General features: G+C 41.2%; 1 protein-coding gene across 1 annotated transcript in view; it reads right to left on the reverse strand.

The window, feature by feature from the left end:
- Nucleotides 1–21,893, reverse strand: part of PTPN2 (protein tyrosine phosphatase non-receptor type 2) — a 58,560-nt gene that overhangs the window by 29,985 nt on the left and 6,682 nt on the right. Inside the window, exon 2 of the mRNA XM_069957806.1 lies at nt 7,252–7,342. Coding sequence (XP_069813907.1) covers nt 7,252–7,342 — 91 coding nt within the window. The remainder of the gene's footprint in view (nt 1–7,251; nt 7,343–21,893) is intronic.

Raw genomic sequence — 21,893 nt, forward strand, 5'->3', positions numbered from 1 at the left:
GTGTACTGTGGGAAAAGGTGGGCAAAGGCTATTATGGAGAAACAAAAAAGGCATTCAATAAGGTCTAATCTGTGGCTGTTCCATAGTGATATGGAAGTGGATAATGAAATGTATGAAGCAATGAATCATTTAATACACTTTAGGAAGCACACTCGTTGGTTAAAGGGGTTACCCAGTGCCACAAAATCTCTGTGTATTGGCTCAAGCAGATATAAAAACTAACAAGTACTGTCAGGTTGACCTGCCTCTATCAACGATTGGTCAAGTAGGAAATCCCCTGCCTTTGCCAGGACGCTCAGAGAGTGCCACTCACCAGGGACTGTCAGATGGCAGGCAGCTAGGGGTGGAGGCAGGTGTGTGTAGCAGACACATGGAAAAAGTTTTCATTGTAGATACAGTGCTTAGAACTCCTTAATCTTTAGATACAGCTCGGAGACCCACCCAGCGATCTCCATCTCACGGTAAGAGATAAATCTATGAAGTTCATCTTGTGCAGAGAGACGGGCACTCCAGGATATATCTAAAAAAAATCACTGCAGGTCTAAACACTCAGATCCATAACGTTTGATATATGTCTCTGTGACATGCAAAAACTTTATTCGCCTCTTCCAATGGCAGGAACAATCTAAAGATCTTTGTGATTTTGGTTAGGGCTCAGTGATGCAGCTAAACTTACACTCACATATGGTGGCCTAGCGCCACACGATTGTGCTGGTAATACGGCAGTTTTACCAGCAAAACCATGTGCCTATTGAACACTTCATGCCGAAAATAGCCAATGATTGGGATAATCCATTTATGTCTGATGAGGACCGGTTTCCCTTTCATTGTTTATACAAAGTAGCTCACCCATACAGGATAGGTGTACTGTCCCTTGTTCAATTTGAACCTCTATATATATATATTTTTTTTTTTTTTGGTTAACCGATTAGAGCCAGATACTGAAATATGTTTTTATTTGTTTTGGGTTTCTATTTTCTGATTGTAATATCTTAATTTTATTTTTAGTAAATTATTATAGGGGAAGCCATCTTGCCTGAGTGGTTATATTACTTTGGTTCTCAAACTGCTCAGATCTGCACACCTCAGATCACACAAAGAGACACTGGCACAGCGCAGGTGCTGTTGGCATCACTGTGTGGCTGCACTGCTTTGTGTTCCCTATTGTTTGCCGCCTGCTTGAGCCTTGCCCTCCAGTCCTCTCCTTTACTGTATTGTCTGTACCGGCTGACTCCTTCTGCTGACAACATGCACCTGCACTATAAAGAATGAGGTGTGGGGGCGTTCCTGTGTGCACCATTTTGATTATATGTATACTACTGTACTGTAGTGATGAAATTGTACATTTTCCAAAGAAGCACAAAGGCACGTTAGTAGCTATTGGTGGATGCTGGGACCCATTAAACACATTTACATAACTACTCGGTTCTCAAACTGCTCAAAAGTTGCGTTAATAAGGTTATATTACTTTGTGAAATAGCTTCATGTAAAAAAAAAAAAAAAAAAAATTATATTCTTTTACATACATACTCACTTCCAGTTGGTAGCAGCGCTAAGGGGCAACATGGTCCCCCTGCCGCCACCAACGTTTTTGTCAGGAACTTGATCCTCTGCCCTGTTTTAGCATTCACCAGACTTGACCCAAAGCCACGATCTCCAGCCTGCACTAATGGCAGAGTTACTTGTACATACTGACCCCCCAGGAAAGCAAAGTATCTGGCCAGCTCCAGGTCTTCACCAATCAGCTCATGGGCCCGCATACAGGGAAGGCTGCCCAACAGTATGGCGGTGTCCAACAGCCTTGGCACTATGACCAGTGATTGATATCACCACTGACTTTTCTAGAAGCAGAGAGAGCGGTAATAGCAGTGGAGCAATAGACACAGTCCTGTCAATCCCTGCAGTTCTCAACGCGAACATTGGTGGCAGCAGAGCGGTCACGTCGCCCCTTACCGCTTCCACTAACCAGAAGAGAGCAAGTATGGGAAAAAAAAAAAAAAAAAAAAAGTCTCCGGTGTACCACTTTAACAGCACTCTCTAAGAAATATGCTTTATGACAAGCTCATTGGACATCAACAACATCTAGAGCTCTTCGCCCATCACTGTAATGCTGTACAGATCACATTCCAGCAGTCCTCTATACACTCACTCCTCTGATCGGTCAGGGTCTGATCGCTCAAAACTTTTGAATTGTTTCTCTGACATGTGAAAAGTTTTTTTTGTTACAGGTACTTTAACTTGAAGTACCCTAAAAGCTTAACTATGTTAGGCAAAATGGGAATACCACTTTCACATAAAAACTTGATTTAAAATAATAGGTAATTTTCTGATGACACAGGGATTTTCCAAGCAAAGACACTGATTGGTGAATGGGGCTGGAACCAGCTGGCCCCATACGCTGTGTAGTGTGGACACAGAACAGTTGCGCAGGTGTACTGCTGCAAAAAGCTTGATGCAATAGCAACACTTTCTTATGTTACCCCTAAATAAGCTGGGGACAACCTTATTTTCAACGCCTTTTACCAGCTACAAACTCCACATATTATATAACAAGGTATTCCACATACACAGCAGGAGATGGAACAGTTTATGTGATACACAAAACAAGACTCAACATGCTCTATAAATGCCAACCTGGAAGTCAAGCCGAATTCCTTAAACCAGGCAAGACTGAACAAGCAAATGATAAGTCACTAGTATCACTTACCAGGAAGAAATCTCTCTCCCGTGTAAAATGACCTTTACCAAGTGACGGGTCTTTTATATCTAACACTGGAGGGCTACAAGAAAAAATTAAAGTATAAAGCTACCCCTGACTGTAACTGTACAAAAGACTGCCCAAAAAAAACACATCACTGTGCTGCATACTATTGTGGTGATGGCTCCATGGTTCTGCCTGACTTGATTTGGCTAGGCCTTTTATCGACTTAGGGAACAAACAGAGATTCATTTCTTACTGGAATATCCAAGAGACACTTATGATTCATTCATCAGCTGTTTTCAGAGGCTTTACAGTAAGCGCTCTATAAGCATTCATTTGATAAATAAAATTGACTCGCTAAACAAATAACTCAAGGGCAGCACATAAAGCATTTCCTAGACAAAGAATTTCCAGAGATTTAAGCATTTGTGCACACTGGCATTTTTCTATGCCACCAACAAATCCTTGTTACGAGGAAAAATAGGGACAAGTGACAGCAGAAGTGAGCGAAATGATGGAAGGAGCCTGTAGAGACGCATGTTTCATTTAGGAAGTGCAGTACTACTGCTTGTATAGAGCTAAATATTAGAGAATTACACCAAAATAAATTACATTTTTATTGACTACAAATCCGAACTATATAGACACTATCAAGATCATGGAAAGGATGGCCCTGTGCCTACACAGTCATAGTTAGAAGCACAGACAGGATATAATCCAACCCTGAGAAATAAGGAAATCTTAACAATCCCATCTGAGTCAGACCTCCCTCTGTTGCTCGCTGTAAAGCTCAGGAAAGACGGCTGCCAACTTAGCCTTAGAAAGTTTGGACAACTTTAGTATACTTTCACACCTTGTTTTCAGCCCCACATTGGTTTTCAGTGTATAGCCAGTCAGAAAGTAACACCAATGGACCATGCTGCCTTCTCCGTCTGGGTAAGGTACTGTCCAGTGCACAAGAGGTTTGCAACATGGATTTGCCACTGCTCTGGACACTTCTTGACACTGACAGAAGGGGCAGCAGGGAGCAAACTAAAGAATTACACAACTGTCCACAGGGCATACAGCAGCTGATAAATAGGAAACAACATGTATAACTTTTGTGGCACAAGCTGATTATACAGCAATTTTTTCTCAGAGCACCTGTTCCATACTTTGCTAAATAAATACAAAAAAGCAATGTAGAGACAGCACATCCAAGGAACTTCACTTTTTATCACACCAGTGCAACTTTCGGCTCATAGTGTAGCCTTACTCAAGCAGTGCAGTACGAGTCGAAGCGTTGCACTGGTGTGATTAAAAGTGAAGTTCCTTGGATGTGCTGTCTCGACATTGCTTCTTTGGATTGATATACGTACCTGGGTCTAGTCCGGTGAGATTAGCATCCGCTTTTCATTATTTTTCTGGTTCTGCTGGACTTGTTGTCCTCTTGGATAGTGGTTGCTAGATAAATAGGTGCACATGGGTGTTACCACCTTAAGAGCCTATGTACTAATTCACAGACAGTGGAACAGTAGCCACCTTTTAGAAGTCATATCCTGAAAATCTCCTAAGTATGTAGGCTACTGCTTTGGTTGAAAGTACTTGTATTTGATCTTTTTAGAGGTGAAGACCGTTGACCAATATTAACTGTTTTACCTTAGACCACTCTTACCCTCTTCACAAGAATAAAAAGAAAAATAAAAAATAAAAACCACACACAACCCATGGAATGTTTGCCAAATATGTTTGGTGTGGGGAAAGTTACCTATACTGAAGACATGTGCAACAGTACAACAATTAAACTAATGCAGGACATTTGTAGGATCCCAGTAACAAAAACATCTTACAGAAAACATCTGAATTTACAGTGGTCTCCCTTTTTTTGGATTTTAATAGCCTTTAAATAGGTTTTCACAGAATAGTGAATATTGATAGAACTATCATGATCCCCCCAAAAATTCTGTAAAGCGGTTATCCGGGCTTTGAAAAACATATGTGCTTTCTTCCAGAAACAGCACCTACCCCCAATTTTCTCATTCAAGCAGATCTGACATGTTCACCAAATGCACTGTTATGTGTGCTAGCAAAACGGTCAGCAAGAAAAGTTTGAGATGCAGCGCTTCAGGGTCACAGGGAGAAGTAAGCAGTGATTGTATATTATGTTCACCCCTTCCAGCTGACAATTTTTTTTATATCAATGGAATTCTCCTTTAACAAAGCTCCCAAACTGTATACATGATCTTATGCAGTCATGTTAAAAAAAAAAGTGACTGCATTTTCTTAGCATGAGCTCAGAAGCATTCTATCTTTACTTGACTAGGGATTGTGAAATCACTACATAGGGAAACCTGACTCTATAATCTAACAGTAAAAAAATACTAAAGAGAAATAACACATAAAAAAAAAGTTAGAGAGCAAATTGTTCATCTGAAATGGATCTACTTGAAACAATGCATTATGTCTCATTTGTTCTCACTCTTAGAAGGGGAGCAATGCCACTACCGCCGCCACCCCCCCCCCCACACACACACACACAGGAGCAGCTTTCCAGAATGTATCTAGCTCTCCTGATTCTTACCACTCCTCTAATGGCAAAGTTATGAATACCGGACTAACATAAATCATATGTTTATTTAGATTTATTTAGATTTTATGGTGTTAGGCTGGTATTCTTCTTTCTACATGACTTCTGAACATAGGGGAGTTTACTTTTTTCATTGAATTCACAGAAGATTCACAGAACTGCACACTGCATTGGTTGCACACTTCAACTTGTATGATACCTCAAAAAGAGCTGTACTGCTCGCCATACTTCATCAGTTTTTGCCGTTTTACCAATTACTGCCTTTTAGACTTGTTTTCTTATGTCAGTATGTATAATTACAAAGAAGTTTACATTCTCAAACGTCTTTTAGCCATTTAAAAAAAAAAAAAGAAGAATCAACTCTATTGGGGTATTCAACACAATCAACAACGTAAACAATGGAAGTTTTCATTTTGTTTATAGGTATATATATATATATATATATATATATATATATATATACACACATACATATACACACACACACATATACACACACACACACACACTCACCGGCCACTTTATTAGGTACACCTGTCCAACTGCACATTACCACTTAATTTCTAATCAGCCAATCACATGGCGGTAACTCAGTGCATTTAGGCATGTAGACATGGTCAAGACAATCTCCTGCAGTTCAAACCGAGCATCAGTATGGGGAAGAAAGGGGATTTGAGTGCCTTTGAACGTGGCATGGTTGTTGGTGCCAGAAGGGCTGGTCTGAGTATTTCAGAAACTGCTGATCTACTGGGATTTTCACGCACAACCATCTCTAGGGTTTACAGAGAATGGTCCGAAAAAGAAAAAACATCCAGTGAGCGGCAGTTCTGTGGGCGGAAATGCCTTGTTGATGCCAGAGGTCAGAGGAGAATGGGCAGACTGGTTCGAGCTGATAGAAAGGCAACAGTGACTCAAATAGCCAACCGTTACAACCAAGGTAGGCAGAAGAGCATCTCTGAACGCACAGTACGTCGTACTTTGAGGCAGATGTGCTACAGCAGCAGAAGACCACACCGGGTGCCACTCCTTTCAGCTAAGAACAGGAAACTGAGGCTACAATTTGCACAAGCTCATCAAAATTGGACAGTAGAAGATTGGAAAAACGTTGCCTGGTCTGATGAGTCTCGATTTCTGCTGCGACATTCGGATGGTAGGGTCAGAATTTGGCGTCAACAACATGAAAGCATGGATCCATCCTGCCTTGTATCAATGGTTCAGGCTGGTGGTGGTGGTGTCATGGTGTGGGGAATATTTTCTTGGCACTATCTGGGCCCCTTGGTACCAATTGAGCATCGTTGCAACGCCACAGCCTACCTGAGTATTGTTGCTGACCATGTCCATCCCTTTATGACCGCAATGTACCCAACATCTGATGGCTACTTTCAGCAGGATAATGCGCCATGTCATAAAGCTAGAATCATCTCAGACTGGTTTCTTGAACATGACAATGAGGTCACTGTACTCCAATGGCCTCCACAGTCACCAGATCTCAATCCAATAGAGCATCTTTGGGATGTGGTGGAACGGGAGATTCGCATCATGGATGTGCAGCCGACAAATCTGCGGCAACTGCGTGATGCCATCATGTCAATATGGACCAAAATCTCTGAGGAATGCTTCCAGCACCTTGTTGAATCTATGCCACGAAGAATTGAGGCAGTTCTGAAGGCAAAAGGGGGTCCAACCCGTTACTAGCATGGTGTACCTAATAAAGTGGCCGGTGAATATAAATATATATATATGCTATACATCGCCATGCAGAGTCACTTACATGATGTATTACATTATTAGAAGAATTATTTATAATGAAAGCCTAGGTGATAGATGGGCATACAGTGAAATAAACTGGAGGCCCTGACATACACTGTAAATGCTGCGGGAATAGATTCCAAACATGTTCTTCAAATGTTTATGTTGGATATACAAAAAAGCAAAAAGAAAAAAATACACAAGTAAAAGTAGTAAACAGCTGCACTGTACTTACATGGGTTAACATCTCTGTATCTGTTCCGATTCTTATTTTCCGGATTCTTCGCTATCTTATTAGGTAACACAGGGGAGTTAACTCTTATATCCTAGAAAAATAAAAAAAATAAATTCTTAAAAAACAGGCATGAAATATATTAAAGTCTAATCTGCAGAAAGAAAATCAACAGGATTGATGTACATTTTGTGGAGCATACTCACAATTTACTAGAAGTCACACACGTAATACCTTATGTTTAGCTTTATAAAACACATTTAGAGCTTCTTATAAAACAAACATAGCAGCGCTAAGTTTATATAGACAGCCCTCCTGCCTCTCCCCTGGCAGAGGACACCTCTGCCGGCCTTTCTGACCTCCCGGGTCAGTCTCCAGGTCTCAGCTGCTGCGGGGGAAACTGCCGCCAATCTCCCACCGCCCAGGGACACTGATCCTGCAGCCACTGGCGCACACATATGCCCGCCCGCTGCTTTTCTGTTAGGACCCTAAGCGCCATCCTCACTGGTTGTAATAAGCAACTGTTCCACTACTTTTATTGACAGTGCAGATAGCGTGTAGACTGATAAAATAATATACAAATGCATAATAAGTGTCTTCACAGAAATAGAGAGAAATTCATTTTATGAAGTCATTTGCAACCAAATGACTTTTTCCACCTTAGATGTGCCGCTAAAGGTCATGCAAGATGTGGGTATTTTGTACTATGACCTCTAAGCTAAAGATGTTTTTTCCCAGAACATAATCTTCCAGATGATCAAATTACTACAAGTTTCCAGAAGCAACAAATTAAGGAACAGGAAGCCTCCTGCAGGCTTATTACAAGCAAGGAAAACACAAGACGACAAACACAGCAGCACCTTCAAAGTAGCAATGTCCTGCCAGCCAAGCCATGAACATGGGAGTTACTTCACAAGGATCTCTGCCCCACGTACCTTATTAAACAAATTCAAGAATGGTCAGTCTCCCCCTTTCTTTACCAGGCACAATTGTCATTCTTTAGTACATGCAGTTTTTTTTTTTGTTTGATGACAAAAATAAATGCTGCATCTCGACTGGTGTTATACATCATATTAAAGGCAAAATATAAGCAATATCAGCGGGAGAATGTGACAGGCACCATTGCAACAATATAGGTACAGTTGACTGGCTAGAGATGTAAATAAGCCCAGATGCAGATAATGTAGCAGACTATATGCAGCAGTAGCAGTCCAATAGTACAACTGATGTGAAGAAGAAGAAGAAGAAAAAAAAAAAAAAAAAAAAAATCACCCGTGCACGCATCCGAGAGAACTCCTTAATTCATAGCTTCACAAACAGCAGAAGTGCAGAGAAAACATTGCAGGCGCCTCCTCACCGAGGACAGTTTTGGGACTCTCTTCTTCCGGTCAGTGGACCACTGTTTTCCCTGCATCCCCACTGTTTGTGAAGTTATGAATTAAGGACTTATGTCGGTTGTACTATGGGTAAGTGCACAGTGCTTTTCTCCATATACGTCAAAATATAAGAATGCTGTTCAATGTATTAATTGCTAAACCACTTTTTAACCCCTGGGTGCCGCAGCTAGTTTTTGTCTTAATGACCAAGCTCATTTTTCAATATTGGGAGGGCTGGCTACTATGTGGGAAACTACTGGGGGATTTGTCGTCTCTCTTAAGCTTTCCTTAACCCTGTCCTCTACCTGTCTATACTTCACATGTCATAGCAATTTATCATATAATTTATCATAGTGCACAGCGTTGGGAGACAGTGAGTGCAAGGAATGCCGCTCGCCACTCTTGTGCCACAGTGCCAAAAACACTACATATGTGCTTCAATAAACATGAAGGTTGGCCTTTGACTTTGTCCAATTTTTTTATTGTGTCCCACTGTGACTGAGTTTTACTCCCTTGATCTACGCGATACAAACTAGAATGAGTGTGTTGGCCAATGAAAAATGTTTGTTGCTCAGGATGAGGTAGAAGGCAAGACAAGTTATCAATTCTGTGACACTCCTGTTCCTTACCCAGACAATACAATGCATTGCTGTATAATACAACCTACCACAGGCCTCCTCACAATGGCCTAAAGCAGAGATGGGGAACCTCCTAGTACCAAAACTACAATTCCCATCATGCTTGGACAGCCTCTGCATGATGGGAATTGCTGTTTTATCAACAGCAAGCGGGGTGAAGGTTCCCCATCCCTGATCTAAAGAAATACTTAGTTTCACACCCATTAAAAAGTGTATATGTAATTAGAAAAAAACAAAACTTTTGACACGTTACAAAGAGAAGCCATGCACTTACAACAAATGCCAAGTTCCTGGAAATTTGTATAGTGGGATAAAATAAAAATGAAACATGTGTCATCGTCCATGACTTCCATGTGGTCCGTGTAGTATACCGCGACACATGGTCGGGTGTGCCGCGGGGAAAGTTCCCCAAACTATGGTTCCCCTGTGAAACAGGAGAAAACAATGGGGGAGAGAAACATGGGGATGGGGGAGAGAAACAGCGGAGAGAAGCATGGGGGAGAGAAGTTTGGTGGAGAGAAGCAGGGGGGAGAGAAGTACAGGAGAGAAGCACAGGAGAGAAGCAGGGGGGAGAAGTATGGTGGAGAGAAGCACAGGAGAGAAGCAGGGGGGAGAAGTATAGTGGAGAGAAGCACAGGAGAGAAGCACAGGGGGGAGAAGAAAACAGGCCCAGGTTTCACACTGAGTGAGTATAAATACATTTAGAATCTATATTATTAACTATATGTATAATATGTACTGTTTTAGTGTCATTTTGTGCCATTTTGGTTGGTGGTGTGCCCCGGGATTTTTTAAGTATAAAAAGTGTGCCGCGGCTCAAAAAAGGTTGAAAATCACTGATGTAACGTACCAAGATTTACAAATAAAGCTATACAGATCACCCAATTTAAAAAAATTTTTTTTTTTTATATTAAATTAAATAAATAAAAAAGTGACCCCTCCATAATAGGGATTTGTAATACATATTGCGCATATGTATACTTGATATGCCATTAGGGCTGGGCCATACTGCCTAAAATTAAAGTTTAAATTTAATCCAACTTTTTTGGATTTTGATTAAAATAAAAAAATTTTCCCTTATTTTTACAAAACAAAATTAAAAATACAGAAATTTCTTAAAGGGTTTTTCCAAATAATTTATTTATCTCCTCTCAACAAGCTAGGGGATAAGGGTCACACTGTAGGGGGTCCGAGTGCTGGGAACAAGGACCCAAGTGTGCTCTGTCACACTATTCATTCTCTAAGGAAGTTGCCAAAAGTTTTGTAATTGTCTATCTTTGGTAGTTCCTTATGGTGCTTTTAGACGGAACGATTATCGTTCAAATTTGCGCAATAACGATCGGATTTGAACGATAATCGTACGTGTAAACACTACGAACGATCAAGCCACGAGCGAGAAATCGTTCATTTTGATCTTTCAACATGTTCTTAAATTGTCATTCGTAAAAAATTCGCAGATCGTTCCGTTTAAACAGTCGTTCACCAGTTTAACCTATGTGTGAGATAGGCTTATCCGATCGCAAAACGATTTTTCTGTACGATGTATCGTTCAGTCTAAACGCTGATCGTTATAAAAAACACATCGTTCATTCAAAATCATTAATAGTGCGATCGGGCGAATTATCGCTCCGTCTAAAAGCACCATTAGACAATGAACACAACAGCAATGCACATGTGATTTGTCAACTCCCAGTTCCCAAGATCATCTAGGGTCCCAGCAGTTGGTTATGGAGTCATACATTTCTAGTAAGAATAGCACATATTTAAAGTATTTGCTAAACCATACAGGCCAGGTGCTCTTACTGAAAAACTAAAAACCTACAATGTGCTAGGGCTGAACATTAAAAGGAGAAGTCAGGCAAGAACTTTTATTAAATTATTGTATTGCCCTCCAAAAGTTATACAAGTGACGAATATACACCAATATAAAATTGTGATGTCACGACCCGACTGCCAGAGCTGTGCAGGCTGTGGCTGCTGGAGAGGATGATGGCAGGGGACACTGAGGGACACGGAGCATCCCTCTGCCATCATCCTCTCCAGCAGCCACAGCCCGCACAGCTCTGGGAGTCGGGGCGTGACATCAACATGTTATCTAGGAAGTGAAGCCTTGATGCAGTAGTAAGTGCAGGGAAAAAAAGCACTTCATAAGCATTTCCCGTAATAAGTGTATTTTGGTGATTTGTATAACTTTTAGAAGCAATACAATACAAATTTTTGTCGGACTTCATCTTTAACAGTTGCACATTTGGTTTAGCAAAAAACAAACCCTCATAAAAAGGCTCTGTTAATTACACTACATTTAAAAAAAAAAAAAAAAAAAAGAAAGTACTGTTAAAGTAGTAAAATTATGGGGTGAAATAACACCCTACAATTCTGCAACCTTGTAGGCTTCTGACCCCTGTATGTTTTATGCATAATTTGTTTTTTTATTAAAGATCTCAAAAATCACAATGCTATGTATTAGTGAGATTAAAGACCTCAGCATAACTACAGAGTTATGGCAAAGCATCAGCATTATAGACTACATAGCAAATGCCAGCACACTAAAGAGAATTTTACACATTGGAAATAGCATAATCATGTAGAAAAGAGGAAGAGGAAAAAAAGAAGGGGAATGGGAGAGGAACAGTGGGCGGAGACACGAATAAGGGATTAGAAAGGTGCACAAATTTAGGTAGGAAATCTGACGGATTATCTGAAGCCAAAGCCAGGAACAGACTATAAACAGAGATCAGGCCATAAAGGAAAGCCTGAGATTTCTCCTCTTTTCAAATCCATTCCTGGCTTTGGCTAAAAATCTTTGGCAGATAATCTTTCTGTGTAAATGCCATTCATTTACATAACACACATTACAAAGTTGTATAACTTTGTAATGTGTGTTATTAAGTGAATAATTTTTAAAGGCTGCACTACCCTTTTAATTCCTCATATTGGCTGATGGCACGAAACTCTGAGCCACTAAGTCATGGAGAGACACACTTGAGGTCAGCTGAAAATATGCAAACTACAACATAGGAACAAATTTTCGTGTGTTGTTTGACCTTTGCTGTGTTTACACCTCAAGATTATTGCTTAAATTCGAAGGATTTAACAATTCTTTGCATGATAACTGGCCCATGCAAAAGTTTGATTAGAGACAGACCAGTTGAAGCCTATAATTGCTCATAGAAAGGTTTTGAAATAATTGGGCACATGAAAAGGGACAGTTTGGAAGAAGTTTAAAGGGAACCAATGAAGCCAAACGGCAAAACAGCTAAGGAAACGTGCTGGTACATCACCCAGCATGCTTCCCAAACATACCCCTGTAACCTGCATCCCCTGCTTAATTAATCCGGAATCTTACTTTTATGAAGTCCAGCGCTGTATGCTAATTTCATCTAAGTAGTCATCTAGGCTGTGGCTCCTCCATGTAGTCACGCTCCTGGGCGGGTTGCAGTGCTGTTATCACACCCCTTTGGATGTGATGGAAAGCGCTGTACACTGTGACTTCACCCGGGGGCAGGCATTGCACATTGCAGCACTGCAACCCGACCCAGGACCGTGACTACATGGAGCCACAGCCTAGATGACTACTTAGATGAAATTAGCATACAGGGCGGGACTTTATAAAAGTAAGATTCCGGATTAATTAAAAAGGAACTCCAGATAAGAAAAACTTGTTTTCGATTAAAGAGACTCTGTACCCACAATCTGACCCCTCCAAACCACTTGTACCTTCGGATAGCTGCTTTTAATCCAAGATCTGTCCTGTGGTCCGATCGGCAGGGGATGCACTTATTGTCATAAAAATAACCTTTAATCCAGCAACGCTGTGTCTAACGGCCAGGGCTTACATTTGTATATGCATTAGGCTGGCACACCCTCTCTGTCCCTCCTCCCCACCCTCCTCAACATTAGGAATGCTCCAGGCAGATTGCTTCCTATTCCCCACCTGTGTGTATAATGAACATGGGCTGGATCATTAATACACCAGTGCAAAGCTCAAACAGCAGTAAATGTTGAGGAGGGTGGAAAGGAAAGACAGAGAAGGTGTGCCAGCCTAATGCATATACAAATGTAAGCCCCGGCCGTTAGACACAGCGCTGCTGGATTAAAAGTTATTTTTATGACAATAACTGCATCCCCTGCCGAACGGACCCCAAGACAGATCTTGGCTTAAAAGCAGCTATCCGAATGTACAAGTGGTTTGGGGGGGACAGATTGTGGTTACAGAGTCGCTTTAAAAGTACATTAAAAGTTAAATATGTGTCTATACAATGTATTACTGTATCTGTACTGTTCTCCCACACTGGTAGATGATAGAAATCCAGGAAGTGAGGAAAACTGGCATCTGTGCAAATCCACATTGTCTCCTGCTCCCTTCTGCTATCCCCCCTTAGGAGACAAATCTTCCATGCCTCTGTCTCACATTGTGTGTGTTCGCTGAGATCAGGCTGATGATGCAGACAGGGGGCAGGGTGTGATGTCACAGGAGGCTTGGCCGGATCCCCCGATCCCCTGAATGATTTAATATCTCTAACCAGCCCCTCACTACACCTGAGCAGGCAAGGACAGAAGCAGGTGCTGGAACTCTACTGATGCAGAAGTGTGCAGTGAAATTAGGTCTGTGTTCACACATGTTGGAGTAAAATTGCAGTACCGCAGCGTATTCACAAAAATGATGCAGTAACACAAGTAGATGATGCTAAACGGCAGAGAGGATCAAAGCCTTATTGTGGGGCTCAACTTCAAAGATAACATATGCTTGATCATAATATGTGCGTGGAAATGAAAAGAAAAAAAAAAAAGTTATTTACTTTATTCCAATATCAGCGCTACAGGTAGAGAATACAGCGTGCTGTGTGGTGTTACAGGTAGAGAATACAGCGTGCTGTGTGGTGTTACAGGTAGAGGATACAGCGTGCTGTGTGGGTGGGTGGGACCACAATGAAATCATAAATTACTGTGAATAATTCAATAACACAATGAAACTGCAATGTGTGAACACAGCCTAGATGTTCTGCAACAGCTTTGGGCGGGGAATGGGCAGGGTGGAGAACTGTGATGAACAGCTGAGGGAAAGCACTGCATTCTGAAACCTGTAGTACTGTGTACAACTGCTCAACCATACATGAGTTTCCAGAGCCCATTGCAGGAAAGGGCAGGACGGGGAGATACCGCTGAATGCTCCAAGTACAGATGAGCGAATTTATAGTATTTTTGAAGCACAGTGCTTCGTTAGCTTGGCAGTCAGATTATCAGCTGGCTGCCTTTGAACTCTGTGCCATTCCGCTGCAGGGACATGGAAAAGCTGAATATTGTTCAGGGACTCCTCCCAGATTCCCAGAACTAGATCCAGCTTTTCTAGGCACCTGGAAGAGAGCAGCAAGGGGTTCAAAGTCAGCCGGCTGATCACCTGACTGCCAAGCTAACGAGGCACTTCGCTGTTAGTACAGTAAATTTGCTTCTCTCTAGCTTTAAGCATTAGGAGGTATCAATTATACTTTGTAGGCGTTTTAGAATGGAGCTATGAAGCAATCCAGGCCTAGGCTATTACTGTTCTTTGGGTCTGAGATTGCAGCATTCAATTCTAACTACATAAAAGGAAACTCTAGCAACTCCCCCTCCTCTGAATCTGTGGGAAGGGCTCTTTCTTGAACATAGTTCCATCACCTGGCCACCAAGTTGGGCACTGACAGAGTAAGCGCCCTGAATACTGTACAGACTCGTATACTAAGTCCTAAACGCATTTGTAATTTGGCATAGGTTATGGATAAGGCCACCATTCGGAAGCCAAAGAGCTGAAAGATATGTAGAAAAGGTTTGGGGGTGTAGATATAAGGCTAAAACTCTTCCACATTTGTTGGCTTGTTCATACAGGTAACATGCAAAACCTTTCCTGGCACCTAGTGGTAGATTGTGTGACTAAGATTTAATGCCGTTCCTCAGTATGGTTATTTTACTGAGGAGTATTTGTATGTTCTGGAGGTCACATCCAATTCCTCAAACAAGGATTTCAACTTGGCACCAAATTCTGTCTTCCACTTGACAACCATCCCACCCCACCCCCCACCCCCACCACACATTTTAGAGCTTCCCATGGAATGGGAAAGGGAGTCTTGTCAGATGAATACATGCCTGTGAAATTGCTTATTGGCCTCTCCACTTCCATCTTACAAACCATGTCTTTCAAAAGAGCCTCATTTAAACACCGTACTATAAAAGTTTTATACTGCACCATTTACTGATCTATGATGAGCTTTCTGTGCTGTAGTGTTATTACTACCATGTCAGCATGGGTGAGACTTAATTGCTTTATATTAATTTTTCTGTGAGGTCATTAAGACCCAAATTTGGGCATTTTGTTTCCAGGATTTGCCTTCTATATTGTTATATAGAAAGCAAATACTTCTGCATGTGGCCATATCAAATATGATGGAGTTTATATTTTTTATTTGAACAACTGGAAAAGGAGGGGTGACTTGAATAAATACAGGCTGTGATATGTACATTTTATGGTAATACATATCACAGTGAACTCTCAGACTGATGGCCTAGTACAGCCGCTCTATGCCAAATTGTAATAGTAGATCTGTCATGGCAGCCATGGAGGCCTTCGGAAGGACTCAGGTTGCCATGACAACTAATCTTTTCTCTTCACTGCATTGCAGGGCACTCTTCACAAAAACACCACACATATGTAGATTTTTACCATCTTGATGCTACACTCAGCAGCATCCAGTGGGTTAAATAATTTTTTTTATAGGTAGTGATCAGTTTTGGGGGAAGGGGGGGGGGGGGGGGGGAACAAAAAGGCAACAAAGTTAGCAACATGAAAATAAGCCAGCAGAAGTGCTTTTTAGCTATGTCCACAAGTATCCCTCTAGCCTGACATTTGTATGCCCTGTAAGCCCGATGCACAACATTTCCATTTTAATTTTCCTGACAATTCCCCTAGTCCACCTGTGATTTTTTTGAGTTGTATCCTACGCAAATACAACCTATGTGTCTTTACCATTAGCGGCCAAACTAATTTTTATTTTTTAAGTCATACAGTTAAAGGGGTACTCTGGACATTTTAAACTTTTGATATGTTCTCTGCCAAGGCAGCAACATACACATGCTATTCTTACCTTTCTACAACCCCCAGTGTCCTAGGCATCTTCAGGTCCTCCACAGAATGATCCCGCCTCCACACCAAGACGGACTCGTCTTAGCAGGGACAGCCTACTCAGCTAGTCACATAGAGGACACAGTCACGACCATCAATTTGCTGTGTGGGCTGCTGAGAAAAGTCTGTCTCTGAAGTGGAGGCAAGATTGTTGTAACCAGAAAACAAGCTGAAAAGTTAGGCAGCATTCTCACATTGCACACCAAAGGATAAGTGATGTTGCCGGAATTGACTGGCAAAATGGCAGGGCTACTGTTGACAGCATGGGGGTATGGTTTAGGGTGCATGTGGTGACCGCACTGTGGAACTTGGCCTCAGCAGGTGCCTGCAGCAGATTTCTAGGAGCAATAGCTACCTGGCTCCACCTTTGCTAAGAAAGTGCTTTATAGTACTAAGGCTGTTTTACTGTGTAAGAGAAGGAAGCTGAAAATGATCAGCAATTAAATATTAAGTTACATTTTACAAGCACCCAGTTCCCTTAAGTAGTGCCCTGTTTTCTGAGAAGATCAAATAAAGCTTTTAAGACATCTTAAAGTACGATAACCAGAAATATAAGAGACATTTCCAAATGCTGGAAACATTACTTTGCCACAGAATTAAACAACCAGGCTGCCTGGCTTAGATCAAGCACAGACAGGACCAGTATCCAAACTCAAATGTGAATGTAAATAAAGCTTGAAGACATTGTACGGCTCATATCACGCAAGGCGTTGCTATCTATTATAAAACAAAAAAAACATGGAGCTGTAGTGTAGTTTTGAAGCGTACAGTCAGGGTGTATGACACAGAACTTATACTAAGGCATGTCCCTGCCTGGGATTGGGCAACATTCAATAATCCTTAAGCATTCCATGGAAGCACCCATGTGTTTCATTACAGTAAGTCATTACCAGTCAGTCTCACCAAAGTTACAGTGCTTAATGTGTCAGAGGAAGTGGTTTGTCCTGGCTTGGCTGACTTCCTGTGAACTACATGATGACATCATTACCTATCAGATAGTTCAGGCTGCTTATAGAATCTTCCCCTCCCCACCCAGATCTGTATGCTGCTGCTTTTATGGGATCAGGACATATAATAGTTAACCCCTTCATTACCAGAGGTCATTGATGCACAGATGTCCAGGTCAATGAAGCAGTGGTCTCTTCTATACTTTTATTGGTAACATATTGGTGAAAGAGGGAGTTTTTGATCGCTTTTTCTTCTGATATATAATGAAAATTTTTCCCCATTTTTCATTTATGCCTTTCACCATACAGGAACAACACTGGAACATTTCAAAAGATCGGACAATTTCATACCTTATGATATCAATTTTTTTAAATTTATTTTCACATTTTTATTTGTAAAATGGGAAAGAGGTGATTTAAACTTTTTTTGGGGGGGGAGGGGTTTTACAAGGTTTTTAAAAACGTTCCGCTGATCTGACACGATAACAGGTACGTATTACACCCCAATCTGTCAGGAAAAGTGATCAGGACCCTCACAGTCACACTGCAGGGATCCTGATCAGTCAGTGATGGGTACCTCTCCTGTTCTAGACTCTAATGTGTGCTGGGGCTGCTCACACAAACCCACACACACACGAAAACCCCTTCACATTCAGGAACACTATATATTATTACACACACACACACCTACAGCATGGGGCATTAGCAGAAGGAAAGTATATATGCAGATTGTAAAAGATTGTGAGGCCATGATCACAAAATGCATTTTTGCTGTGATTTGTCTAAAATTCCAGAAAGTGCATTAAAAAAGTGGGGGTAAAATTGCATACATTTTTTACTACGATTTGGGAAAAAAATGTCACAAAAACAAAGCCAAAATTCAGTAAAGATGCAACATAAAACAGCAAATCTTCATAAAAACACCTCAATTGTGATTATAGGTCAAATCACTTTCTACTTATAAAAATATTTGTCTGGTTCATCAGGTTGGACATCAGAATCTTCTGCTACACAATCTGCTTCTCGTAATACTCCATGATTTTCAGCCTCTGCATCTGCACCAGTCGACCCCTCCCAATGTTAAACTCTGCCTTGGCGTCGATCTCTTCGGCTTTCTCATTGGCTTCTTGCTCGATGAAAGCCTTCATCTGCTTCTGGACGCCGACATCGCTCAGGGCCACAGCGCTGGTGCTGTAGCCAGAAGAAGAGTGAGGAGATGGCAACACAGTAACTCCTAACACATTTTGATCGAAAATAATTTACCACCACATTGCTTCTTCTGGCTAACATGGTACCATTCTATTTTTTCGTATCTTTAACAAGTGAAATGTATTCTCAATTGGGTTGAGATCAGGTGACTGACTTAGCCTTTCAAGAATATTGTACTTTACTGCAACTCCTGGGTTGCTTTCACGTAATATTTTGGGTCATATTCCATCTGTAGTATGAAACGCCAACCAACCAGTTTGGCTGAATTTGAGCACATAGAATGTCTCGGAACAGCTCAAAATTCATCCGTGTTTGTGCATACACTGCCGCAAATCCAATGTAATGTATGTCAAAGTGTTGTATCGCCATGTTGTATGTACACTGCGAATTTAAGTGTTATAGTTATGACAAAATAATAAAAAGTATATAAACACTATGAAAAAATAAATTAACACTAGTGCATGCCCATTCTATCACACTGCCTCATTTTACAGATGTAGTATGCTTTGGATCATGAGCTGTATCATGCCTTGACCATACTTTTTTCTTTCCATTATTCTGGTAAAATTTGGTCTTTGTTTCATCTGTCCAAACTTGACTAAAAAAAGTTAAATAAAATAATCTAAAAAACGCTTGCAAGTCCAAGCTAGCCTTCTTATAAGTGGCTTGCACTGTGCAGTGAACCCTCTGTATTTACGTTCACGAAAAGTAACAGAATCCCGGCACACACTTTGCAATAAAGAAAGTGTGTTTATTTACACAAATAAGTGGTTCGCTGCACGCGTTTCAACCAGAAGATCTTTCTCAACAGAATCTGTTCTGTTGAAAAAGACCTTATGGTCGGAAAGCGTGCAGCGAACCACTTATTTGTGTAAATAAACAAACTTTCTTTATTGCAAAGCGAGTGACGGGATTTTGTTACTTTTTGTGGATACAGTGTTCCCTTGGCACCACCACCTTTATGGTAGATTTGTTACGCCTACATCCCGGGGATTGTTGATGACTTGGTTGGCTGTTGTGAAGAGTTTTCTCTTTACTATGGAAATTATCCTATGGTCATCCACCACTGTTGTCTTCCGTGGGTGCCTAGGTCTTTTTGCACTGATGAGTTCAACAGTGCTTTCTTTCTCAGGATTTACCAAACTGTGGATTTTTGCCGCTGTTAAAATTATAGCAATTTCTTGGGTGTTTGTTTTTTGTTTTTGTAGCTTAAGGATGGCTTGGTCCACCTGCATGAAGAGCTCCTTTGACAGTATGGTTTTCTTCACAGCAAAAATCTTCAAGACACAAATATCCAACCGCAAATCAATTGCCTTTTATCTGCTTGATTGAGAATGGCATAACGAAGGAATGACCCGTAAAAACAGCCCAAGAGTCAATTGCCCAATTACTTTTGGACCCTTTGTAAAGAGGGCAGCACATGTTAAGGAGCTGAAACTCCTAAACCCTTCACTTCACAATTCAAACAAAAACGGAAAGTCTGGACTTTATTTCGATGATATAAATATAACTTGAATATGTTTCCATAAACAGGTAAAAAAAAAAAAAAACTTAATTTGTGTCACTGTCCAAATATGTATAAACAGAAAAAGCCGTGAAGAAAAAATAAGTGGTTTATTTGCACCTGTGGTCGCAAGGGTGCATGCTGGAAGGCACCGAACCTATTTATCTCAAGGAGTGCTGCACTAAAGACTTCATTTGTGTCCAAATATGTATGGACCTGTATGTATCTCTCAGGGGGTGGGGCTAAAAGCTCATAGACAAGATCTAACCAAGCCTCCTGTGATGCAGGAGGATGACATGTGGTTGGTCCACAGAGAGAGGAAGGAGCTATAGAAATTTTGTAGTTCTTCTATTTTCAAATCCCTGAATCGCGCAAAAGCACACTTAAAGGAGAAGTCCGGTGAAAATTTTTATTAAAGTACTGTATTGTCCCCCAAAAGTTATACAAACCACCAATATACACTTATTACAGGAAATGCACATAAAGTGCTTTTTTCCTTGCACTTACTACTGCAGCAAGGCTTCACTTCCTGGATAAAATGGTGATGTCACGCCCGACTCCCAGAGCTGTGCGGGCTGTGGCTGCTGGAGAGGATGATGGCAGAGGGATGCTCAGTGTCCCTCATTTTCCCCCTTCCCATCATTCTCTCCAGCAGCCACAGCCCGCACAGCTCTGGAAGTCGGGTCGTGACATCACCATTTTATCCAGGAAGTGAAGCCTTGATGCAGTAGTAAGCGCAGCGTAATAAGTGTATATTGGTCATTTATATAACTTTTGGCAGGCAATACAATACTTAAATAAAAAAAATTTGCCGGACTTTTCCTTTAAGCCTGTACTATTAGTAATAACACTATAGTATATTGGGGTGATTGTTTTATTTAAATACCAGTTGCTGCCCAAATACCCCTTTAATTCTGACAGAATCAGCAAGCATTTAGCTGGTAGCCTAGGTCAAAGGAGAAGTTCGGCCACGCGAAAAATTTTTCAAACAGCAGGGGCAGGGGGGAACATTAACTATCCCAACTCGCCTCTCCCCGTGCCTCCCCAGCACTCTATTGCTGCTCTGGGACATCCTGCAGAGCAGACATCACATCCCAGTAGATGGACTACCCGCTCTGCCAGTAACTGACTGGCTGAGCACATAATCCATCAGCCGGGACAGGCAGTCAAAATGTCATCACATGGCTTCATCAGTCTGTCACGCGGCACATCGCAGGCACGGCGAGAGGTAAGAAATTATTGTTATTTTCTCCCCTGCAGTCAGTCAGATTTTTGCTACAGCAAGACTACTTCTTTACTTTTTTAATGAGGTATATTATACAACTGTGTTAAACACATTTAACATTTTATTCTGCCGTTTTCTGCCTTGTTGATTTCCATTGTGGCTAATTCTAATGTAGATCCTCATGCTACTTTGCACAAGAAAAAGTACAATTTACAAAGGGAGTTTATTCCTGTTGTGCAGTTAAGTTGCAATTTATTCCTAGGATTACCACAAAATGATAACATTTTGTTATTTAATAGTAAGTGTGGCAACAAAGCACAGTTTACCATGAATAAAACAAAACATTCTTGTACATAGGTCATCAATTCCATTAGGATATGTGCATGTCTCATTGGACAACGTACTGTTATATCACCAACTGTTCTGACCTGCATCTTTCCAATGCAATTAGAAGGACACTTTTAAAGGGTTGTTCCAACAACACTTTTAACCAAGAACACGTAGGCAAGTTCTGATGGTGGACAGGCTCTCACATACAGATCTGCATCACTTCAACCAAAAGGCAGGTCGGGTCCTTTGCCGTTTCTACTGCA

Source organism: Dendropsophus ebraccatus, chromosome 2 (assembly GCF_027789765.1).
Source record: "Dendropsophus ebraccatus isolate aDenEbr1 chromosome 2, aDenEbr1.pat, whole genome shotgun sequence".
NCBI lineage: Eukaryota > Metazoa > Chordata > Amphibia > Anura > Hylidae > Dendropsophus > Dendropsophus ebraccatus.